At 41.8% G+C, this 26,706-nt stretch overlaps 1 protein-coding gene across 4 annotated transcripts in view; it reads right to left on the minus strand.

Annotated features, from left to right (window-relative positions):
- EBF1 (EBF transcription factor 1) overlaps positions 1–26,706 on the minus strand; it is a 530,057-nt gene that overhangs the window by 17,905 nt on the left and 485,446 nt on the right. For all 4 annotated transcript variants that reach the window (XM_089682858.1, XM_089682856.1, XM_089682857.1 and 1 more), the window contains exon 12: positions 3,036–3,101. In XM_089682858.1, coding sequence (XP_089538984.1) covers positions 3,036–3,101 — 66 coding nt within the window. The remainder of the gene's footprint in view (positions 1–3,035; positions 3,102–26,706) is intronic.

Below are 26,706 nucleotides of genomic sequence, written 5' to 3' on the forward strand. Positions count from 1 at the left end.
TATTGCAGATTACCAGTCCTTAGATATGGTTGCTGCATTAATTTTCTTTTTCAGGATTTTTTCCCTTTTATTTCCACTTGGTGATCATGCTAATAACACACTTCTGTCCCCTCATGTGTACACTCATTTCTCCACTACATCAGGAGTTGTCATATAGTTGTCATGGTTGTCATATAGGCTGGACTTCAAACATACCTGCCTGTGTTCATTTATTACATGGTGAATTGATGGTATTAGTAGTTTACATAGTAAAGGATAATTGTGGGTTTTTTTTCAGCTTTAATTTTTTGACAAGATGAACTGAGAATGTTCATTGTGCTTAGTCAATCCTGAACATGGCAGCCAGACTCATCCACCTTACCAACCGCTCCGTTTCTGCCACCCCCCTCTGCCAATCTCTCCACTGGCTTCCGATTGCACAACGGATCAAATTCAAAATCCTAACACTGACGTACAAAGCCGTCCATCATACTGCCCCAAACTACCGACCTAATAGCCAAGTACCACCCATCACGCACACTCCGCTCCTCACAAGACCTCCTTCTCTCTAGTTCCCTGGTCTCCTCCTCCCATGCCTGCCTCCAGGACTTCTCCAGAGCATCACCCATACTCTGGAACCCCCTACCCCAATCTATCAGACTATCACCTACTCTCCTCTCATTTAGGCGCACCCTGAAACCCACCTCTTCAGGGAAGCCTACCCCACCCCCTGCTAATTACCGATCTCCTCCACTCTTCCAACCACTCCATCCCCCACAGCTATCTCCTCCTGTACCACTATCCACTCTCTCCTAAATTGTAAGCTCGAAAGAGTAGGGCCCTCGAACCCCTCGTGTATCACATTGTATTGTTATTGTACAGTCGCATGTTCTGTCTCCCTTTGTAATGTACAGCGCTGAGCGAACTGGCGCTTTATAAATACTGTATAATAATAATAATAAATAGCCTGAGGACCTCTAAAGAATAGTAAGCTGCAATAAATGACTTCACGTTGACTGATGGTTAGATCAGGAAGTAAAAGAGAAGTATGGTCAAAGGTCTGAGCATTACAGAAGTACATGTTGTTCTTCTGTGACTGAGAGTCAGTTAGTAGCAGGATGGGGGCTAGAAAGGGGACAGAGCTGGGCCAGGCTCTGGAAAGATCCCGACAATAATGTCAGAAACCCCCTGGCTGCCTGATTGACTGTTGACTCTGCCTTTCAGCTTTGGGCTGAGAGCAGAAGCCAGTGGCATCTTCCCCCTCCTCAGCCTTCTGGAGGAGCAGAGTAGAGAGTATTCACTAACAGTCATGAATTTAAAAAATAAATTCAGGAAATCACATTGTATGATTTGTAAAGAATTTATTTGTCTTGCACTGCTGAACATAAGTATTTGAACACCTGAGAAAATCAGTGTTAATATTTGGTACAGAAGCCTTTGTTTGCAATTACAGAGGTCAAACATTTCCTTTAGTTCTTGACCAGGTTTGCACTGCAACAGGGATTTTAGCCCACTCCTCCACACAGATCTCCTCTAGATCTGTCAGGTTTCGGGGCTGTCGCTGAGCAACATGGAGTTTCAGCTCCCTCCAAAGATTTTTTATTGGATTTAGGTCTGGAGACTGGCTAGGCCACTCCAGAACCTTGATATGCTTCTTACAGAGCCACTCCTTGGTTATCCTGGCTGTGTGCTTCGGGTCATTGTCATGTTGGAAGACCCAGCCACGACCGATCTTTAATGCTCTGACTGAGGGAAGGAGGTTGTTGCTCAAAATCTCACAATAAATGGCCCCATTCATCCTCTCCTTAATACAGTGCAGTCGTCCTGTCCCCTTCGCAGAAAAGCACCCCCAAAGCATGATGTTACCACTCCCATGCTTCACAGTAGGGATGGTGTTCTTGGGATGCAACTCATCCTTCTTTTTCCTCCAAACACGACGAGTGAAGTTTAGACCAAAAAATTCTACTTTGGTCTCATCTGACCACATGACTTTCTCCCATGCCTCCTCTGGATCATCCAGATGGTCATTGGCAAACTTCAGACAGGCCTAGACATGTGATGACTTGAGCAGGGAAACCTTCTGCGCAATGCATGATTTTAAACCATGACGGCATAGTGTTCTACCGACAGTGACCTTTGAAACTGTGGTCCCAGCTCTCTTCATGTCATTTGTAGTTCTGGGCTGATTCCTCACCTTTCTTATCATCAGTGATACCCCACGAGGTGAGATCTTGCATGGAGCTCCAGTCCGAGGGAGACTGACAGCCGTCTTTAGCCTCTTCCATTTTCTCACAATTGCTACAACAGTTGATCTGTTTTCACCAAGCTGCTTGGCAATTGCCCCGTAGCCCTTTCCAGCCTTGTGGAGGTCCACAATTTTATCTCTGGTCTCCTTTGACAGCTCTTTGGTCTTGCCCATGGTAGTAGTAGGCGTCTGACTGACTGTGGGGTAGACGGGTGTCTTTAAAGAGCTCAGACAGGTGCTACTAAGTTAGATTAATGAGTGGAGTAGAGGTGGACTTTTTAAAGGCACAGTAACAGGTCTTTGAGAGCCAGAATTCTTGCTGTTTCTTAGGTGTTCAAATACTTCTGTTCAGCAGTGCAAGACAAATAAATTCTTTACAAAATGATTTCCTGATTTTTTTTTTAATTCTGTCTCTCAGAGTGGGAATGCACCTACAATGTGAATTTCAGACCCCTCCATGATTTCTAAGTGGGAGAACTTGCAAAATCGCAGGGTGTTCAAATACTTCTGTTCCTCACTGTAGGTGTTTATTCTAATTTAAAAAATGTACCTTCTATTTTCCTCATCCTGCTCCAACTCCCCAACATTTTTTTTGTCTTGCTCCTGTGATCTAACTTCTTAGATGGTGGCTACGTTCGTTTCCTATGGTCCCACTGTATGTGGAAATGTAGCTACAGACTACATGTGACACACTCAGCACTGACACGTATTCACTCCTCAGCCTAATCATTGCCCAAATATCTCAGGTCATATCAAAATTACTTATTCCGACTGTGCTATAACTCTTAGAAAATGTAATGATATATGTTACCTGATTATTATGTGGCATTCCGTACAGTGCCTCGACCAGATCTGCTGCTCTCTTCAGAATGACCTCCTACAAGAAAAACAGACATATATATAAACATTGATCTATATATAGCACTACCCCCTTGGGGGTTGCTGTTGATTTGGGTCTCCTTTTGTCCTGCATAGCCAGGCAATTTGAATTCTCTACACAAGCTTGCATCAGTCCTTGAGCTTTGTTTGTAAAGGGGTTTTAAGGGGATTTAGAACTGGTATAGGGTTTAGGGGGTATAGGATGCCCAAGGGAAGCAACAACTGAGGACAAACATCCTAAAACTATTCACAAGCTTCTTTGCAGCACAGTCTCTGTTGGAGAGCTAGCCAGCATCTCCACGATGTATCACCCCAGACCCTAGATGAAATTCTTCTATTTACTCAGCAATCGGGAGGTCTTTTCCTGAGCAGGGGATCTGGCTCATGTCCTTTTAAATAGGTGAAAAGTCACTAGTAGGGTGCTAATCTGGTTTCCCACCAGAGTGCTCCTGCCCCTAATTACCCAGCGGGTGCAGGTGTACTCACTCAGATCCTCTCCTTTACCGCTTACGGGTTGCCTGCTGCTACCAGGCCTATCAGCTGGGATGCTCCTTTCCTGCCATACAGGTGGTCCTCGCTCAGGGGACCAGCGGGTTCCAAGCTTTCCTCCTTTCCTGTTCCAGGTTCGCAGGCAAGCCCCATCCCACTAGGCCCCCTGGCAGCCTCCTTCCTCAGCCTCACATCTTCCTTTCTCACTCTTCCACCAGACTCCTCTCTCACACTCCTGTCACTAAGCAGGCTCCAAAACCTTTTAACGGTGTCCAGCCCCTTGCCAACCTCTTGTTGGGGATTGGCTTGGCCTAAAATGTGCAGTCAGCCACTCCTTAGATCCACCCAATGCCTCTAAGGCCTTCCTCCAAAAGCCTCAGAGCAGGGAGAAATTCCAGAGTGGCTGGCCTGCAGAGCGTCTCAGCCCTGACCACAATTTGACCCCTCTGGCTATTATACCTGAGCTGCTACTCAGCTCCTGTATCACCATAAGGATCTAGCTCCCCCTAGCTAAACTAGGAGGGTGCTACATATAGATTTACATAATAATGGTCATACTTTATACAAGCACCCTAAAGAACCATTTGCCCACCAGAGTATCTTTTAAAAGTACTGAATGTTTTATTCCATAGTGATTGATTAACACAGTTTTGTCAAACCAGGTCCCAGCCTTTGTTGATTTCAGTAGGTCTGATCCAGGTACTCGTGTCTACCATTGTCAAAGGGAATGCATAATTTTATACATTTAAAGTGAATATAACTTAAAGTAAATGTATGTTTTTTCCATTGTCTTTGAAAACATTTAAACAATTTCATCATGATGCAAGTAGTCTCATCAACACTTGCTGACGTTTTAAAAACCTTATTTGTGTGTGTAAATTGCAATTAGAGAAAAGTAAATGGAGACAGTTATATTTGTAATTCTAGCCTCCCTTCACCACTGAGTGCTTTTTTCTCCTTCTCACAATGGAAGTCTATGGGGATGATTTACTAAAGGCAAATAGCCTGTTCGATTTGCAAGGGAATTTGGGCCAGAGCTTAGTGAATGAGGTGAAGCTCTGCTGACTTCCATCTGGCAGTGTCCAGCTCTTCAATCTTTTTGGCTCCAGTACTGGAAATCATCCACCACTTTATGGAATATACCTTAGCTGGTGCAAATACCCATTCATTTAACCCTTATGTCCTGTAAGAAATATAAGAAGTCCATGCTGCTCCAGATGCTGGATGCAGCGAAAGCACATATTCCTAGCTCCTGGAAGAGTCCATCCCCACCAATGCTGAGACAATGCTTTGCCATAGTGAATAATATTCAAGAGATGGAGGATCTTACAGCAGCTCTCAAAGACAAGATTTCTGATCAAAATAAAAAATGGTATTATTGGAATGATTTTAAATTTTCCTCTAGGTACCAACAATTACTTAGCTAAATTAGGCTAGAGACATCAGGTCATCGGCCTTGCTTCCAGTCTAACAAATCAGGATTGGGCTGGACTGATAACCAAGGGAATGTTCTTGATTTTCAATTTAGTCCTCCCTGCCCTCTCATTCCTTTCTCCCCTTATTTTTCTTTATTTTTTTCCCCCTATTACTGACAGTTTTCCTCAAAAAGAATGCAGTGTAGCTCTCGCTTTCTTACCCTCAATTCGGTGTCTATTTTTCTCCATTCCGAGGTACCCCCTTCTACACCCTATGCTTGCCCTCGCCCTGTATCCAAAAGTTGAAAAAAGCTGGGTAGCATTATATGAGGGCTGTTTTACTTTAAATTTATATAATAAATAACACATTTCAAGGTGTGGAAACTGCATTTATTTTTTACATCCTCCCCTGCTACATTTATACACTTATCCCAGCGTTTACAAGGACGAGGACAAGCCTGCTTCCTCAGTGAGATCTGTCATATATTTTTCTGTTGCAGTAAACCTTAAGGCTTACAGATAGTTCCCAGATATAGAGAGCCACAAAAACCATATAGATTGGGGACCAGAATATGTGGGATGATCTACAAACTACAAGATCATCAGATCTGTTGGGAGGCTGATGAGGGAACCCTAAATGATTTTTTGAAGATGATGACAATTGTCTCAGTATTTTGCTAATCCTTTGTTGTGTGACACATTGTTTATGGGCACTGGTCTGCCTCTTGATGTTTGACAACATTAAATGATCCGGGTCCACAATCTATATGGTGCTTGTGGCTCCCTACATCTCGGAACTATCTGTAAACCTTATCGTTTTCTGTAAAATAAAAATACATGCCAGATCTCCCTGAGGAAGCAGGTTTGTCCTGTGAAATGCAGAGATGACAGCCTAAAAGTTTTTTTCCCCATTATTATTGTGGGATGCAAATGTGAATTTCTGGCATGTTATATGACTGTATTGTTTTTAACAATACAGGCATACCTCGAGACTTTTCATATTGCAAAAAATTTGTAAACCGAAATGCGGTTCCCATAGGAATGCACTCAAAACCAATTAATCTGTTCCGGAGGTCAGAAAAAAGTTTAAAAAAAATATTTTATCTGTTCAAAACTCTTTATTAAGTGCACTTTAAAGGCATAAATACTGTACAGGGACATGATTAAAAATTAATTTGTAAATGCATTGAAAGCCAATTAATCCATTCCGGAGGTCAGAAAAAAGTCAAAAAAAAATTTTATCTGTTCAAAACTCTTTATAAAGTGCACTTTAAAGGCATAGTACTGTACAGGGACATGATTAAAAAAAAATTCGGAAATGCATTGAAAACCAATTCATCCGTTTGTATTGCAAAAATATTCATAAACCGAGCCATTATTTTCAATGGATTTTCATTTGTAAACCGATTTCATTTGTAAATTACGTTAACCGAGGCGTTCATAAACCAAGGTACACCTGTATTTCAATGTTTGTTGCCTCAAAATTTTTATATTTTTGTACAATAAATATATGATCTTCTTTTTACATATGGTATGGTACTTTGAAATTCCTAGTAGTTTTTCTTCTGGTAGTGAATTGTGTTATTTTTCAGTGTCACGTTAACAGAGGATATGGTACCAGTAAAACCCTTGGACAGGTTGAGACAGTTTTGTATCAGTCTCCCTCCCCATATCTAGATTTATCATTTTAATGTGTCTATTTGTTATGCTGTATACCCTTTAAAATAAAGAATTAAAATGAATGAAAAAGTAAAACTTTACATTAATTAAGCTCTTGAGCAAATTCCCTTGAAAAGTGCAAAGAAAACAGCCTATTTGCCTTTAGTAAATCAACTCCCATGGCTCTCCCAACTCATTATAAACAGTACACTCCTTGCAAGGTTGTATCTCAAGGGTTGTTAAGCCTGAAATAGAGTTCTAGGACCAAGAGCTCCATTCACAAATCTCTAAATTTAACACAATAAAAAAAGTATGGAAGAGCAAGCAAATTACCCCAAGGTGAACACTGTACTAATGACTCAAAATATATGCTCACCGAAAAATACACTCATCATTTTACCAGTAAGGCTTGCCTTAGTCCAGTGTGTTCATATTATTTGCATGTTACTATAATAACAATAGAAGATGGTTGGGGCAAACACCACAATTCCCACTGACAACCAATGGACTGAAAGCAGGGTGGGCCCTGCCTACAAATTATTTTATCTGATTGACTTAGTCCATCTGCTAATGCATATAAAAGGTTAAGACAAAACTTAGTCATCACAGACTTTAGAGGAGTTTTAATGCAGAGTTCTTTTTCAGAACACTGCAGGTTCTGGACAAGCAAATCGCCTGGGATTTGAGTTATCAAAAAAAGTTTAGTAAGATAGGAAGGAAAAAAATGAGAGTCTTTCTCCAAAAAGCAAATTGTTATTATTCGTTTTATTGCAGTTCCTCATCAGAAAAATGAGATCTAATTGCATTCATTTTGCTGTCACCATAAACCTCTTGCAAACTCTCAGATGACACGCTTTTACATGCGTATTAGCATTTCTTCAATTTAAAATTCTGCACCAGATGAAGATGAAGTGCCTGGCAAGCCAGGAGAACCAGTCTGAGAGAGGAGGGAGGGGTGTCTAACTAGGAAGGGGGGGACTATTTGGCCTGGGTGCTTTTGTTGCTTTTAAGTGGAGCTTAACCCTTCTGGAACAAGGAAAGAGAGAGGAAGTGTGCAGACCCGTTTGTATGCAGTCAGGAGACAGGCCACAATACTTCCCAACTGTCCTACTTTAGCAGTGACAGTCCCTCTTTTAGAACCAAATTCTTCTGTCCTACTTTGTTTGTCTCTTTTCTGGATCTGAAACAGGCCTTAATAACTAAATGTGCTTTTTAACTCTCAGAAATGTTTATTTCGCACTAAATGTTTCATCCAGCCTTTAAATAATTCTTTGGATATTTTTTTAGAGCATGTATAGGAAAACAGTGGTGAAAAAAACAACAATCGGTATAAAGAAGATCTAAAACTAATCACTAAAATCTCATATGAGCTTTAAAGATGAATTCCAGCCATGGTACTATTTTACATAGTAACATTAGCCTATGTTAGACCACTGTAACTATGTATATATCATTAGGGCACTAATTCCCCTGGAAGTTTGGAAATTACTGTAGTAGACACTGCTACTTCAGTGATCTCCACTCCGCTTTTGGGTCCTGTGCTGAGCGGCTGGCCTGATGCATTGAAAATACAGGAGGTCGGCAGCTTTGCATGGGGTCCATTCAGAGAATGCTTTGCATTCTCTATATGAATGTTAATGAATTCTTTGATTGGACAAGGTGCAGAACATTACATCACCACCCCACCTCTCCACCTTGTCCAATCAGAGAATGCTTTGTATTCATTCAGAAAATTGAAACCATTCTCTTAATAGCACTCATGCTAAGCAGCTGACCTCTTATGTTCACAGTGCATCAAGCCGGGCTCTGAGCATAGGACCCAAAAGCAGGTGGAGTGTCTACCTCAGTGATATAGCCTCCAGGGGCATTGGCCAGATATGGTGTATACGGTATACGGACCATAGTTACATTGGTCCAAGCTGGACCAGTGTAGCTATGTAAAATAATACCATGCCTGGAATAATTATTTAACATATTTATGTTCAAAAAATGTTTTCAGTCTTTTTTAAATGTGCAGCTTTCATTAAAAAATATCTGGCGATCCTGCAGTGAAGGTCCTTGTTCAGATACTTCCTGCTATAGGGTGACAACTGTCTAGTGGTGTACTTCGGTTTTGTGCTGCCCTAGGCAACACAAAAATTGTCTGTCCCCACGGACACCGACCAACACACCCCCCCCTTCCCGCTGAGAGAGAACCTGACATTGACCCCTGTCCCCCACCCGGGAGAGAATTCCACTACCCCCCCTCCCCCCAGGCGATTGAGAGACACTCATCTTCACAGCTCTGAACATCCCTGGGAACAAGAGCAAGGCTCTACATACACTATCAAGCAGCCCACAGCCTCTCTCGGATCCCACCTGGTTCCCATTGTGCGCTTGTCCCTTCTTTCATCCCTTCTTCTGGGGGGAGGTGCTGCCCCCCTGAAAAATGCCGCCCTAGGCAACTGGCTTGTTTGCCTTGTGGTAAATACGCCGCTGCAACTGTTCCTCAATTATGTTCCTGTGCTGTCACCATCACACATGCCCCTGGTGAAGATGGCAACAGCTGTGCCCACACACATTACAGGCATGGTGAAATAACTTCCATTTCCATAGATAGGGTGTGAGGTAAGGGCGTGGAGCATGTTGCATATGGTTGCCATGGTTCAATGATGTGCAGCCGACTCGGGGTTCCCATCTAACTTTAGGTTAGATCGGTGTGTGTGCAGGGCTGGAATTAAACTTGGAGTTCAGTGAGCCTCTCATACACAGCAATTAAATGAATGGCAAATCACCAAATTTATATGTCAAAGTCTGTTTATTGCATGTCATTGAAATTATGGTTAAATTAGTAATACTGTATATCTAGAGTGCATACATGTATATACTGGCAATACTGCAACCTATGGATCTATATCCACTGTCCACATAAATATAGAAAACAAAATCTAGAGATTGGTCTAGCCTGGTGGTGCTTGCTAGACCTACATCTACACATAATAATCGACATTTCTCGCTTTCTAGTTAGGTTTCTTTCTCAATGAAAGTCACACATTTTAAAAATGTGTGCTACAACATCATTATGAGGTTGTGCTTCCATGCAAACAACGAATTGGCTTCTCTCCACAGGATGTAAGTGTTCTATGCGTGGTTCCCTTGAGCCGTCAAAATTACTTTAAAACTAATACAATATACCAGAGTAAAAACGTTTACAGGTAATTGCCAGAAAAATATTGCTTCCCAAGATACATTTTAATAAAAGAAGCCCATATTTTTGTATGGAGAAACCCATCTGGCAGGGGACACAAGGCAGTCTCCCCTTTTGACCCATTATACATCTAACACTGTGTGTGACAGGTCCTCGTTCATCCAGACACACCTGAGTGGTTTAGTCTGTTTTCAACGTTTTCTCAGATACTGGCAGTGGGACCACATTCACATCAAAGTGAACCTGAGTTTGCTAGTGGGCTCATAAAATAAGCCGTACAAATTTGTAATGCAAGTAAGCCTATTTAAATTATTTTTTAATTAACAACATGTAATGCAAACATTCCAGAAACATAATGGGAATCATCCCGTTTAGGCTGTGTGTTTTTGATCTAGAGCTTTATTGTTTTATCGGTATGATTTATCCAGCCTGGGGAAGCAAGGTAGAGTCATGATGACAGTGAAGCGAGGAATCAGACTCTGTTAAACTCAGTTGAAATATTGTTAAGATTTAAAAAGATTGATCTTATCAGCAAAAATATACACAAGGCACGTTTTTTCCAATTAAAGTGGTAATCCAGGCATTCTCCTGTAATTCCATGCACAACAACAATCACACTGGGAGGGGGTTAATACTGTGAGTTATGCCTGGTACACATGGGCCGAACATTGGTTGGTTTTGGCCAGTTCAACAGAGATCGGCCAACATTTGGCCCGCGTGTACAGAAGCCTGTCTGACAGAAGCTGACCAAACTTCCAGCTGCTGTAGAACGGGTGTGCTAGAAAAACATCTGCCCATTGGCATCCATTCTGCTGACTGGTGTGTTCTGGCGGGGAGGCAGTTCCCCTGTCAGAACACAATAGCTCTGCAGGGAAATCACTGTACTAACACTGCATAGCTAGTACAGAGAGCTGCTCCCAAGCTCCTCAGTTCATAGTGTGTACCAGGTATTAGTCATGGCTCTGCTGCATTGCACAATGGTTGCTACTCTAATATTAGACAAGGAGTGGAGAGCACAGAAAAGAGCTAATCAATGTGCTACTGCTCCTTCACTATCCAATCACAGGCTGGGCAATAAAGATCATAAGGAAGGAGACCTTCAGCAACAGTTTTCCCATGACCACTCAGAGAGTAGCAGTACCATGATTTCAGAAAGGGAAGGGTGTTAAACTGTGTATATGTATAATTATAATGTATAATATTTGTGAGGCATGCATCTAGAGGTCTACTTTAAAGAACTGCAAAAGGTTTCAAGTAGAACTCTAGCGAAATTAAACAAACAAATATCCCATTAAAAATAAAAATATGATTGTTGCCCTACTCAACTTAAATCTTGAGCTTTTTTCTGCAATAATTCTTTTCCACCACTTGAAGTTGCCAGTCTTCCAGCCTCATTCAACCACTCCTTCTATCATAGAATAACCTTGGGGGGGAGCTTCATCACAGCAGCCCCCAGCTGGACTGACCACTGCCGCAGGAGTGGAGACGGGATCCATGACATCAATGGACTTGCCACCAGAAGACACTTATAAAAATTAATATATATATATAATGTAAGGGCATGAAGGTATTTATTATATTGAATGCTGCAGATAGAAAACTATTTTAAATGACTTATAAAATTACTTTAGCATGTTAAACCTTATATGAGATTTTAGTGATTGAGTTTACATCTAATGTAACCTTCTGGGAAATTTTGTGACTGGGAAAGAAGGTGAAACTAAAAGAATCTTGAACAAATAAATAAAGAACATTAGTAAACTAACCAGAGTTCCCCTTTAATTCTGAGAAAGACAGGCTGGAACATGCCGTGGTTTTGTAAAGTTAACCAGAGACGCCTGGCTTGGTGCCCCAGAGTAGAGTGACCAGAAAATTACAGTCCCTCCGTGTCACTGCACTCCCGGTAGGGGATCAAGCCTCAGGCGTGTTTGTGTTCAGAATCTAATATATTGCCTTTCAATCAGAGGAAGGAGGTGAGGATCGCACAGGCAAAACATGCCGACTGGGTCAGAAAAGCAATAAAGATTTTTACAGAGCTGTCCAAGGTGCTAAATTCCCTCAATAATGGGATTGGCACTCTACAGTTAACCTCTCATTTACTGGCGGACTGGGAGGCCCGCCCCAACCGTCGCTGCATATTTACCTCGAAATGTATATTTTATGACATTATGTTAGTGAATGGAAAGGGCAACATTGCCGGAGCAATTTCATGTTTAAAAGGGAGTCGTAATATTTATAGCGCCTTTGCATTTGGAGAGAAGATGAAGGATTGGATGCCGTGCGTTGACCTTACAATTACCAAAGGTGATTTCCCTACCAAGTCGTTTAGTCAGTATGATGCTGGAAGGGACATAAGACCCATTACTATTTATTTACTGCTACAGAAAGTTCTAGAAAATGCGCTGAATCTATTTGGGAGCTCTGGGTCGTTTTTTTTTTTGGTCTGCTGCTTAGATGGTTAATGGCTGCTTTTTATTTGCACTGCTTTTCAGGAACGTGAGAACGTATAAATACAATGCATCTTACCGCATATGCTCTCGCTCCCACCCAACAGGCAAAAGTAATAAATAAAGTGTTTTTTTTTCCCTTGCCTCTTTCCATCAGCTCACAGAATACAATAAACACAGCTGTTTTACATCACAGCTAGAAGGGGTGTTATGAAACTCCAAATCATATGGTTTAAGGGGATGTGGAGTAAATCCATGAATAAGTATAAAGATAAATTCATTTATAGAGATACGGTTCAACTAAAATGTTCATTTGTGAAACAAAAAAGTTAAACCTAAGTAGTGTAAGTAGAGAATGTTGGTGTGATATTTGGCTAAAGGGAAATTATATCAAAGTAGATGTAAACTGTAGCTTAGCCTTTCTCAACCTTTTCAAGACAGAGCAACCCTTGAGATAATTTTCCAGTGTCAGGGAACCCCTGCTAAAAATGACTGTATCTACAACTCATGATACATTAGTGAGATGGTCAGTGGGAAGAATGCGCCTTACACGTGTTGACATTGGGAAGATTTCCCCCCTTACAGATAGCTAAAAAGATCAATGGTGTCAGTGGGAACATATCTGAGAGGCAGAAACTGCTCATTCCTCAAGAAACCCTTAGTAACATTTGGAAGAACCCTGGTTGAGAAACCCTGCTCTAGCTGAACATTTCATTTGTAAAGCACTGTGTATCATACAAAAAAATTAGTTTTTTTAGGATGGTTGCAACAGTGTGGGCAGCATAGTGGCTAAATGGTTAGCACTTCTGCCTGGCAGTACTAGGGTTGTTGGTTCAAATCCCAGCCACGGCACCTCTTGCATGGAGTTTGCATGTTCTCCCTGTGCCTGTGTGGGTTTCCTTTGGGTACTCAGGTTTCTTCACACACTCCAAAGACATGCTGGTAGGTTAATTGGATCCTACCTAAATTGGCCCTAGTATATGTATGAATGTAAGTTAGGGACCTTAGATTGTATGCCCCTTGAGGGTTAGGGACTGATGTGAATGTACAATATATATATGTAAAATGCTGCATAAATTGACAGCACTATATAAGTACCTGTAATAAATAAATAACAGTGGAGTAATCCTGTACAATATGTGTCTGTATTGGAAGAATGTGTGACAATGGAGCAGTACAATTGGAAAGCAGAAACAAAGTGCTGCCACCCTGTAATGGATTGTGGTGCCTGGATATGGCCCTTCATGGCAGGATAACCAGGTATTGTATTCAGTGTATAAATATGGAAAACACCTTTTAAATTATACCAGCATATTAAAGCTTATATGTGATTTGGTGATTGGGTTTACTTTAAAGGCCAACATTTTGGAAAACCTAAACAGGTTGAAATCTAGCATAGAACAGATAAAGAGAGTGTGGTTTTTCATTCAATTGTCCCCTTCATGCTAAAAACAAAGTACTTTTTTAGCTGAAGTTTACCTTGGATTTACACCTGTACCAGGACGATCTTGCCTTTTGAGGACCAGGAAATGTCCTCAATTCTGACCAGGCCAGTTGTGTTAAAAGTAGCATGGGATATTACATTACTCTAGGATATTTTATATCGGATGAAATTGTAACATAGAAATGGTACATACCATCGGATGGCACATAGGTTGTTTGTAAACCACAGCTGCCAACTAACCCTAAAAGTCCATGGGCAGAACTTGCAGTGCAAAGGCCCAAAATAATTTAATAGAACACTCAAATATCATTAAATCAAATTCAGAATGATATCAAATGCATTTCAAGGGTTTCATGTATCCCTTTTTCTTTAGGGCTTTAGAATAGACACGTTTGTCTTTACACTGGGGCTGCAGTAGATGTACACCAGATGACAGATTGGGGCATGGTTGCTGAAATAGTTAATGGAGTACAGCAATCTGATGTCTGGCATCTGGTTCTTTCTAAACTTCCACAACTTAAGTAAATTTCTTGCCATACATCAATGTTCTTTTGGCATTTCAGTACATATTTGCTGGAGATCAGCATGTAAGATCAAAAATTATTTATATTCATAGTTAAAAAAGATTGTGTAGTCGCTATTCCAAACAATCTGCGATGGCATCATTCGTGACAAGCTTAGATATATCAGCTCAGCAGCAACGTGACCCCTGGAGTTATTATAAAATGTTACAGATGAAGATGTACTTTTTACTTATTTATTTTGCACACACGATTTTGTAAACCATGCAGTCGCTTAGAATTATAGTCACGGGAAGGCAGACAAAGAGCCTCGGGAAACAAAAGGCCAATCCATCCAAAAGCGATCTTTCAGTTTCTAGAAGGCTAAGTCACCTGCTGGCATCTTGACGTCACCAGTGAGATATGCCCAGTGCCCACTAGAGAGCTGTTCACTGCCGCCTTGGTGTTTTAGTTGTTAGTAAAGGGGTTCTTCTTTTTCTTTTATTTCTTAATATTAGGGGGTTAACATTATGAATTACAGTTTTGTTAAACTCGGAGTACTATTAAACCCTAAGGATTTTTTTTCAACTTAACACATTGAGCAAAATAAAATAAACATTCCCTTGTAAACTATTTGTTAAATTTCTTACCCAAGCACCAGTAATTTACAACTTTCAAAGCTGCTGGCTCATGTTCTCTCAGTGCTGCTTCCCTGAACTCTCAGCTTTCACAAGAGTTAGCAGTGGACAGTGCAGTCTCAAGCTAGTCTGTTAGGCCCTTTTCACACCGATCAGTTTTTCACTCAGTTTTTGCAGAAGAACAATGCATGACCATTAAATCCTTTGGAGCTCTGAACAACAGTCAATTGGGTTTTTAAAAGTCCTGGATGCTGCATTTTGGTGCATGTTTGGTGCAGTAAAAAAACTGCACCAAAAGCCCCCCCCCATTGAAATGAATGGAAAATGCATACAAAGTGCGGCAAGACGCATAAAAAAACGCACCTGCAGTTGCGTATTTGGAGTCGTGTTTAACAGCATTTTTGCAATGAAGCAAAGTAAAAGCAGCCTAGGTTTGGAGAAAAGAGAGGGGTGGGGGAGGAGCAGGGAAGTGCTTTAAAATCTTAGGCTACCAGACTGTGGAGTTGGTTTACTAAAACTGGAGGGTGCAAAATCTGGAGCAGCTCTGCATGGTAGCCAATCGGTTTATAACTTCAGCTTTAGTTAAGCTTTGACAAAAAAAAACCTGGACGCACAACCTATGCCCAGCTGTACCAGATTTTACACTCTCCAGTTTTAGTAAATCAACCCCAGTGTGGTTCTATTGATGCACACAGTGTAGGGAGACACAACTCTATTCCCAGTATGCATAAGTGGCTCCATAGTATGCTGCAAGAGAAAGTAGCCACTCTGAAACCGAAAACCTGGGGCAGTGGTTGTGGCACCAGTCTAAACTGGAACATAAGCAAGAACTAAAGGATAAAGAAGCTGCATAGTCTTTACATCTGGAGGAAAAGAGATTTAATCTCCAAACATGGAAAGGTTTCTTCACAGTAAGTGCTGTGAAAATGTGGAATAGACTTCCTCAAGAGTTGGTTCTGGCCAGCTCAGTGGATTGCTTTAAAAGAGGCCTGGATTCTTTCTTAGATACACAGAATATAACTGGATACTAACATTTATAGTATATGTAGTTTATAGTATGGGTATAGGATTATAACCTTTTTTTTTTTTGGTTGAACTGGACGGACTTTTGTCTTTTTTCAGCCAGACTAACTATGTAACTATGTACTCAGTAAATGATTAAGTCGGCTGCTTAAAGTGCTTAAAAGCTGAGAATGTAATATGACTTTAATGGATAGGTACATGTTAAAGTTGTCATGAGGGTTAAATGTTAACATTCACAGCTTTGCATAGTGCACAGCAAAGCACCATACAGTTGTGTCCAAAATTATTCAACCCCCACTGAAATTGAGTGTTTTGGCCAGTTTGACATTGCTTTTGATCATTCAGTCATCTTGCTTACATTTACATTAAAGAGGCACTTGTAGGTCAGACAAATATAACATAACAGTTATAATGAAATAACCACAAATGTCTTTTCTGTGCTCACAGCATTATCAGTTTTATTCAACCCCCAAGTGACATTCAATCTTAGTACTTAGTACAGCATCCTTTTACAGTTATAACAGCTTTTAAACGTGAAGCATAGCTTGACACAAGTGTCTTGCAGCGATCTACGGGTATCTTCGCCCATTCTTCATGGGCAAAGGCCTCCAGTTCAGTCACATTCTTAGGCTTGCGCACTGCAACTGCTTTCTTTAAGTCCCACCAGAGGTTCTCAATCGGATTTAAGTCTGGTGACTGCGATGGCCACTCCAAAATGTTCCAGCCTTTCCTCTGCAACCATGCTCTAGTGGACTTGGAGGTATGCTTGGGATCATTGTCCTGTTGAAAGGTCCAACGTCTCCCAAGCCTCAGGTGTGTGACGGACTGCATCACGTTTCCATCCAATATCTCCTGGTACTGAAGAGAATTCATGGTACCTTGCACACGCTGAAGCTTCCCTGTACCTGCAGAAGCAAAACAGCCCCAAAGCATGATTGACCCTCCACCATGCTTCACAGTAGGCAAGGTGTTCTTTTCATCATAGGCCTTGTTCTTCCTCCTCCAAACATAGCGTTGATCCATGGGCCCAAACCGTTCTAATTTTGTTTCATCAGTCCACAGAACACTATCCCACAACTTTTGTGGTTTGTCCACATGGCTTTTGGCATACTGCAGTCGACTCTTCTTATTCTTTGGAGACAGCAAGGGGGTACGCCTGGGAGTTCTGGCACGGAGGCCTTCATTACGCAGTGTGCGTCTTATTGTCTGGGCTGAAACTTCTGTACCCACATCTGACAAATCTTTTCTCAGTTCCTCAGCAGTCACACGGGGACTTCTCTCCACTCTACGCTTCAGGTAGCGCACAGCAGTCGAAGTCAGCATCTTCTTTCTGCCACGACCAGGTAGCGTTTCAACAGTGCCCTTTGCCTTGAATTTGCGAATGATGCTTCCTAAGGTGTCTCTTGGTATGTTTAACATCTTTGCAATCTTCTTATAGCCATTGCCCTTCCTGTGAAGAGAAATCACCTCTTCTCTTGTCTTCCTGGACCATTCTCTTGCCTTCACCATGTTTGTAACCACACCAGTAAATGTCTAGAAGGAGCTGAGTATCACAGTCATTTTAAAGCTGCCTAATTGGTGCTTATTATGCTTGATTGCTGCTCGGTGACATCCACAGGTGTTTTCAATACCTGATGGAAAGCACCTGTATGAACCTCTGTTCTTCAGAGTGGTAGTCTTTAAGGGGTTGAATAATTGTGGCAATGAAGAAACCACATAAGAACCATTTACTACTGTATTACATAAACAATTGATGTCATTTTAGTTGCATTTGGGTAGTTACAACGTCCTTGTAGGATTTGATTCTGAATACAATTCCAAATGTACACTATAGTCCCTAAACCCCTTTACAGCATTGGGGGTTGAATAATTTTGGACACAACTGTACATGTATTAGTGAGCTGTGGTACTCTTCACTATCAATGATTCACCAACTCATGCAAGAAAATGCACTTGTGATACATTGGCAGCCCACTGAATTGATAAGTTCTGTAACAGATGTGTGAATGTGTCCTTAATGGGTAGTAGGTTAACTTAAGTGTTGCAGCTATATTGCAGCTTACCAATCCTTAGATGTGTTGGCTGCATTCATTTTCCTTTGTGCTTACATGTAACCCTGCTAGTAAAAAAAAAATCCTGTCCTAGGGTGACTACACTCACCATACTGTATGTGTGGAGGAGCAATGTTGTCACCCTAGGTAGGACATGGCTACAGAACACAGGCAAACTATGCTGGACTAATACAACTGTTTGAGATAACTTTGCAGAGTTCACAGGAAGTCAATTGCTTACTGGATTCCTGGCAAGGTCAGGAAGTATTATTTTGAACATTTTGAACACATATGAAAAAACTCTTAATTTTATGGTATAGCAGAAAAAAGGTGGCAACTAAGAAAAACATATACTTGGGGTTTACAAATATCTTAATAGGTATTTTTAAGGTTATGTGTTAGCGTTTGGGTAGAGGAAGATTTAAAGGAGAAGTACACCCAAAGCTCTTTTGGCTGTACTTCTGTGCAATTCGTTCTGCATTCCTGTGACCCATTTTCAGCTGACAAGGGGCTGACTCAGCAGGTCTAGGCTGGGGAAAGATCCCAACTTTAAAGTCAGGACCCACCCTAGAGTCTGGAGTGGCACCTGGCTCCGCCTCTCAGTGAGCCGCTGAGATCCTGAGACGGCCGCTCCCTCCCCATTCCCAGGATACAAGTTAGATTTTAGGCATCCCCAGCAACAAAAATGTCATTTTTGGTGAGATACTCCCAGAAGGAATAATGTCTAAAGGGATGCAGACCCTGACACTTTCCTCATTAGAGCCCTGCAAGTGCAGCAGCTGATTGATAATTATAAAACCACTCCCATTAGATTCACTTTCCATATGGACACAGGCAAACACACAGCTCTTTCTTCAGAATAACATAAGATAGGACTCTGAAACACAATTTTTTTAAATCCTTGCAATGTACATAGATCACCCAGAGGGGGAGGGTTTTTTTCTCAACAAAAGTGGAGTTACTTTTTAACAGTTAGAAACAGGGTCATGGCTAGAGACAAGTAGATGAACAATTTTATATACTTGTTTTTGGCACCGTTAGCTCTGTTTCAAGAACTACTGCCAAAGACGCCTGAAAACGAACATACTGACTTTACCCCACCTGTTGTATTCTCCATAACATAAAGCAAATGACAGTCCAACAACACAGAATGTAGGATACCTTTCTGCTACATAGTTCTTGGGAAATCCAAAGGCATTGTAGAAGATTGTAACATATATAGCCAGTTTAACACCAATGGCATGTCCCCTTGTAATCCACATGCCAATTTTATTTGTCAGCCAATTTATTCCTCGTTCACACAGGCATTAAGTGCAATTGTTTGCCTTGTATTATTAATGCTTTCCAAGAGCTTTGCAAAGAAAATGCCTGTTCTTTTCATGAATCGCAAATGGTCTAGTACACACAGCAGGTGTGCGTTGCTTTCTGCAGTTTCACATTCATTCAGATCTTGCCTGCAATGTTTAGCAGGCATTACAGCTTGCAAGACTTGCCAAATATCTGTATTCAAGTCCGCAGATGCGCCCTAGAAATGCACAGAGCACTGCAGCAAGGTTCTTTCCTTTTAAACCCCCTATGTGGGGGCCTGTGTGTAGTGGTAGTCCATAATACTTTAGCAGTAGTTGATAGCTGGGGGCTACATTAATAAGCACATAGGATGAGGTTCAGATGGACAATTGATTTAATTATGTCCATGCAAAGTAAGGAATTTCCTACATTGCTCTCGCCTGTTCAAGAGAAAAAGTCAGAGCTTCACTGCTTTACTAATAGATTATCCGTCAGATTGTGCAGCCCCAACAGAAGGTGTCATATACAGTAACTGCAGTATCACAGTGTCAGATCATCATAGGCCTGTAGTCACAGATACTGTGAACACCACTGAGATTCACTACTTGGAGGGGCTCTATGAAATCAAACAATGCAAAGTATGTCAACCTATATGTGTTTATAAGATTGGGACATCCAACTGAGAAATGGCATTTATGTAAAGCATCTTCTCCCAACAGTATAATAACCAACTGAAAAGCCAACATGAATTTATGGCTGCCCACAGATTCCCTTCAACATAACAGTCCTTTAAAGAGGCCTGTACTGTGAAAGCCGCCATGCCAAAAAAGCCAGGCAGAGGGCAAGGGCTAATTACCAGAATTACCTATAGGCTTCCTGCCGGACTGACGAAGGAGTGAGCATGCTCTGAACGCACGCCATCTTGGAAACCCGGTCCATGCGGTGACATCATCCGTGCGAGCCTCTCTGCGCCCCTCTGCTACTCCCAGAGCCCTGGACACCACCGGAGTGGAGGGAACACACCCAGAGCCAAAGGACCTGATGCTCCCACTGGACCTCCATCACTTGACATGCCTACCTGTTACCTATCTATGCGAGTGCAATTTTACCATTAAATCTTCCTGATTTTAACCGTCTACACTCAGAGTGGCGCTGCTGTCTCTTTTCTATAACCAACTGAAAAGCCAACATGAATTTATGGCTGCCCACAGATTCCCTTCAACATAACAGTCCTTTAAAGGCCCTGCCTGATGAAAGAGCACGCCAGGACTCCTCTCGTCCTGCACATGCTCAGAAACGTGTCGCATTTTGATGATGTCAGACGCCCCACGTGCTGATCAGACATCTTGGAGACTCTGCCAGGCTTCACCATCTATGCTGCATATGCACAGCACCATCTGCTTGCAGACACCTTGGAGATTCCACCAGGCTTACCATCCATGTTGCACATGCACAGCACCACCTGCTGGTGGAATCGATCTCCTCTCTGGATCAGTCACACAACAACATCTGGCTGTAGACGTCTCCCCCTCTTACCCATGAGGCTGTTTTTAAATTCTAAGATGTGAGTTACTACTTATCTTTCTATTAAATACCTTCACAGTACACACTTAGAAGCGCTTTGTTTCCCTTCTGCAGAGTTATGCTTCGCTCCTACGCAGCTTGCCCTTAGTGCTTACTGGACTACCCTTACCCCTGGCCATTTGGAACTCATCAAACATACATGGACTGCCACACAATTTGCCTGTTATCCCTTTTGTATTGACTCTCTTTAAAGAGGCATGTACTGTGAAAGCTGCCATGCTCAAAAAGCAAGGCAGAGGGCAAGGGCTAATTACCAGAATTGCCTATAGGCTTGCCTATAGGCTTCCTGCAGCTGATCTTTTCCCCATTATGCCTTAATTTCGCCATAATCATTGACTCCAATGCATTTTACCACAATTTTGGGGAAATAAAATTTCTTAATTTCACTTTTCCCTAGCCAAGAACTCCACCCCCCCCGGTTTTACCATTTCTAAAAATGTGCCAATAGCCGATTTGATTTTTGAGTCACCGATGTATATGCAGATCAACTCTGGTAGGGAGGGAACATTGTAGGCATAATGGGTAATATATGTATTACAGCTGCTCAAGGCAGAGAGACTCCCAATATCTAAGCACAACTCCTCCTGTAGGTGCTAGCCCAGCTCATGTGCTGCATAGATGAGAACAAAGGACGTCCGATCGGCAGCACTCCAAACAATCCACTTTATTAAACCAAGATAAAACCAATAGAGACAGTGGAAATACAGTGGGGGACTGGCAGGTAAACGTGTTTCAGGCTAAAGACAGCGCTTATTCATTACCCCTAATGTTAAGTGCTGTCTTTAACGTGAAACGCATTTACCTGCCAGTCCCCCACTGTATTTCCACTGTCTGTATTGGTTTTATCTTGGTTCAATAAAGTGGATTGTTTGGAGTGCAGCCGATTGGACGTCTTTTGTTCTCGGCATAATGGGTAATGTAGACCATTCCATACATGTTTTTGCAACTCAGAAGAGGCTCTCTACATGGAAGTAAGGTCAGAAAATCTAAACTATCCTATGTGTTTGATTTTAAGTCACATGAACAGACTGGTTTAATCAGTTACACAGTTTCTGAAAATGACTGAGGATGGGAACAATTGCAGATTTCACCGTGACACATTCGTCAACTAACAGCAATCTTCAACAACAGCAAAAAAATGTGATGATGGATTGTGAGGTTTGCAGCCAATTGCAACACATTGACAGTTGTGTGAGCTCAAATCGCTCATGTAACATAGGTTTACAACCTAACACTTTTTTCCATCTTTCCAAAACAGGATTCATGTTTGGCATTCCACCACATATAAGAACTTTTAGTCATGCTGCATACACATATGGAAAGTGCAGATAATGATTTCTGTGAAGGTGTCAGTGAATCCTCAAATGACTCATGCCGTGCATGTTTTATCTGTATCACTGACTCAGTGGCAATCTCTAAAGAGTGGGTGCATGTGAGGAGTTATTGGTTGACTCTACCTGATTGATTACTATAACTGCATGTGTGAACATTTACACTTGTATCCTACTCTTTGTTGCACAAAAGAAAACCATCACTAAAGGAAAATGATTTAATACATAAAAAGTTACAATTTTGGAATGTGGAAAATTATTTTACTGACGTCTTTGCAAAAACAAAAAAGGGTTAGGCATTATTTCAGCAATGAATACAGATAAAAGCACATAGGTGCTCCAGAATTTTAGTTACGTTCTGCTTAAATACTGCAACAAAACTAAAGTTATAATGTTTTGCTCCATTTGTCTTTGTTTTGCATTTTATGTGACTTTTCTATGAGCCCTTGCAGTCAGTCAGGGCAGGGCAGGGCTTTCACAGTGCCTCATGGCAGGACTACAGTCTCTTACCACTTTTGGTTAAGTGCTTATTAAATTAATTAAAGTGGTTTTTCTTTTTTAACAAGAAACATTTTTAGGATTTCTCATGAATTTGAAGCAGGAAACGTATTATAAATATTATTTGTGTATCTGATTGTTATGGAAATAGATCCCCTTTTCTTAAAACCCTGAACTTCAAACACATGGAATGCAGTGTCTGACATATAGAACTGGTATAGACAGACACCTATGGCAACAAACAAAATCTCAATCTTTCCTGTTGGGCCCAGTTATAGCTTCAATGTCCAGTGGATAAAATAGATGATAGTATTTACAAAACTGATTACTTTTGTTCCACCTTATGGCATTATATTTGAAAAGTGAAGTGAAGTCCTTAATACGATTTCACAGTAATAAACAAATATTCCTCATTTGCTCATTAATCCAGAATTTTCTTCCCTCCTTGACTTTTGCAGTAACAATAGTGAGAGCACATACTTGTACCACTGGGGGGCACTGCGGTCCCAAGTGGTAGCACCATTGGTGATAATTGTAACCTCACCTTGGTTTATATATAGGGGAGGCCATAAGGAGTGAAATATCCTTTCATATACTATGAATGTATAAGGGAAACCCAATGAATGCTATTTGGATAGGACTGGGCCCTAAACTTTGAAATGAATGATTTGTTATGTGATATTATCAAGTTCCGATGTCTGTCGTACTCCGCAAGCTGCTCCCTTCCATCCCTGCTGCTCAATTACTGTCCCGCCTGCAATAATAGACTTGTAAGAGCTGTTCCTTCGATCGACTGGCCTGTGCACAGCTGCCTGGGACAGATGACTTTACAATGATGGATCACGCAGCATAGCCATGGTGCTGAGCTCTCCGCCCCAGGGAGAGACACTAATGAGCCAAAGCTCAGTTTCCAGCCAAGGAAAGGGATCAGCAGCTAAACTGAGCCCCGGAGGTGTCTGTCTCGAAAGACTCCACAGTATGAGCAGGTGGAAGAGTATGGACTTCTCTCCATATAACTTAGCTGATGTAGAACTGTCTCACCAGTAAGTGGGGAACTGGCACTTGAAGACAAGCTATGGCTTTTCTCTCCATGGCATAGCAGTAATCTCAGCACCTGTCAGTTTCTGGGTGGATTTAGGCTAGCTGTTACTGCTTGATTCACATGAGGCCAGCTGCCCAAACTCACAGACATAACAATGTCCAAAGACCAAGTTCCCCACCAGTACAACCAACACCAGGAGGGCTTGGCAAGGCCCAATAAACATCAGTTTTGGAGGAAAGAACATACAGACTATAGAGTGTCTTGCGCTTAGATAATCATACAATCACATACACCGCCCACTGCTATCTCTTAAATTCCCAACTATCATTTGCTCTGAAGTTCTGAGGACAAGAGGCTCTACAATTTGTGGTGTTTTAATTACCTTGTCCAAACTCCTTGGATCAAACATGGTTTCATCTAGATCTGTATCACTACTATAGAAAAGATCCCCACTAGTTTCATATAAATGCTTCAGAAAGCACTGACAGGTATATTTGACCTTGTGTGGAGCTCATTCTGACCTGCATTGACTGGGAAGGGAAAAGAGAAAAAGCTCTGACTTGAACAGCAGTCCTTTGGCACAGGCACTAACAGTCACTGTTTAGATCTAGCTAAGATAGGGCAAGCCTTCAGGGCACAGGAAAGTTCACAGTTTAAATATGGAGGGGTATGGGGGCTGAAAGGGTTTACAAACATAGCGGCACTGGTGTTCGGCTTAGTTGGCTGGTGGTTTTTCCTCAAAGAGGACCTTGTGGTTAATACCCCTACCAGCAGATGTTAAAAATTATGCCACAGTTCCAAAGAGGGGCTTGCGGGTATACCCCCACCAGCAGATGTTAAAAGCTATGCCACAGCTCCAAGAAGGATCTTGTGGGTAATACCCTCACCAGCAGATGTTTAAAGCTACGCCACAGCTCCAAGGAGGACCTTGTGGGTAATACCCTCACCAGCAGATATTAAAACCTGCGCCACAGCTCCTTCTGGGCTGTGATTAGTGTCTCCTTCTTCTTTGCTTCTCAGTGGCCTACCAACTCACATTTTTTGGCTCTTCACCTACTGCCTCGTCACTGCCCCCTAGGTTGGTACTCCACAGATGTGACTGTGCCTTGATGGGGATAAAAGGAGGTTGGGTTTTTGCCATACTTAGTGTATAATGGCTTTCCACGAACCATGCCTGTCTCATCTTTGACAAGTATCCTGTGAAGTACAGCTGAGGATTTAATTTGGATAGTAAGTCATTCCCTGTGAAGGCTCTCCCATGTAAACTGGTATTTCTCTATGAACCTCCATGAACTGACATCCAATGAATGAAAGGTGCGGGCCAGGGACAGTCAGGTAGAGGATATAGAAGTTAGATGATGCTGGATGTCCTCCAGCCAGGAAATTAGGTAGGCTGGATGACATGTGGTAGCTTCTAAAGCACACTGTGAGAAGCTCACAGTGTGCAGTGAAATAGGAATAAATTTTAGTACAGGAAAAAAGCCTGTACAACTGCTCAAGACTGAACGTAAGGCTGGAGTTCAGCTTTAAAAAAGAATAGGTGTATGTAAATACACACATCCTTTAAAGGGGTCCCATATTTCAAGCTGGTGCAGCACTTTTGAGCCACCAGTTACGCAGATGCTGATTGAATTACACACAATCTCTTTCCAAAGACTGGCATCTGCCCATTTCCTTGAGCTGAACATACTAATTCCTGGCAAGCAGAGTGATGACACGCCAGCAACTAAATGGCTGATTTACTAAATTGCAATGAGCTTGAGCCCTCACCAAGTCCTCTGCCTCTCTCTCTCGCTCTGTGGTGTGTTTAAATCGTTCTATGTTTAAATATTCAGCATGAGGCTAATGTGAGCTGATGAACTGAGACTGCAAACATTCCCTTTCAATTGAGACGAAGAGACAGAGCTGTAGCGGATCATGAGAGCTTGGGAGGTGAAAATGATTTATATTTAAAAATCTTGCTGACGACTCCCATTATTGTAAGGTGCCTCTTAATTGGCTTGGTGCTTGAATCAGTGATTCAAGAGCGCGCGGCAAAACCAGACACTGAGCCTTCCACTACTCGTACCTCTTCTGATGTTCCCATAGCTTCTTCAGCTGCATTCCTAATGCTGGTCTGCTTGTATATTTCTATTGTATGTATTTGATCTATTATTCTATCTTATTATGTATTATTTTAACTAGTCCAAGCGTTCAGAGGAAAAAACATCTTTTTAAAGTGTTACTCTACCTTTGTGACAAAGTGGGAACTGTAAGGCCGGGCAGTGAAATAAACTTTACAAACAGAATTCATTATGCATTTGTTCTGTTGTGCAAATACAGGAACCTGTAGTACCTAACAAGATATCTGTGTAGCTCAATTGTAGCTTAGGCCTTAGATACCCAGTCAGGCAGACATTGAACTCATATCCTTCATTTTCACCACATTCTTGTTATACCAGTTAGATGGTAAGTCCAAATATGACTTGGATGTCCAACCAGAGTTTGACCACAATTCCCAGAGCACTCTATAACTTAGCAGACATGATCAGACACCCCCGACTCTGGTCAGAACCCCCCCCCCTCCCGGTCAGACACCCCCCCTCTGGTCAGAATCCCCCCATCAGTCCGACTCACCCCTTTGTTCATCAGCAATACAAGTCTGGGTGAGGAAGCTTGTGATGAGGGTATTAAGCAGCCCATAGATGAGTCATTTTTGTTTGTTAAGCTAGTGGGTTGAATGGAAAAAAAGGCTTGATTCCCCCATCCACACACTCAATGTGGATAGGGAAATCCTCCTTGCTGTGTCTTTGTAATTTCACAAGCGCTATCAAAATACTCTCATCAGCGCTGCCAGTTATAGCCTGCGGCACTGATCCAGCGAGGAAAACTCAACAGGGTGGTTGTACAGAAGTCGATCAGTAGATTGACTTCTGTATAACCAAAGTTCCCATACATGGATCAAAAGTTCAATCCATGTATGGACAGCTGGAGGTCCCATTCACATGGGCATACTACAGCATACACCC

This window comes from Staurois parvus, unplaced genomic scaffold (genome assembly GCF_062004578.1).
Source record: "Staurois parvus isolate SC_StPar_1 unplaced genomic scaffold, SC_StPar_1.0 ptg000298l, whole genome shotgun sequence".
Lineage (NCBI taxonomy): Eukaryota > Metazoa > Chordata > Amphibia > Anura > Ranidae > Staurois > Staurois parvus.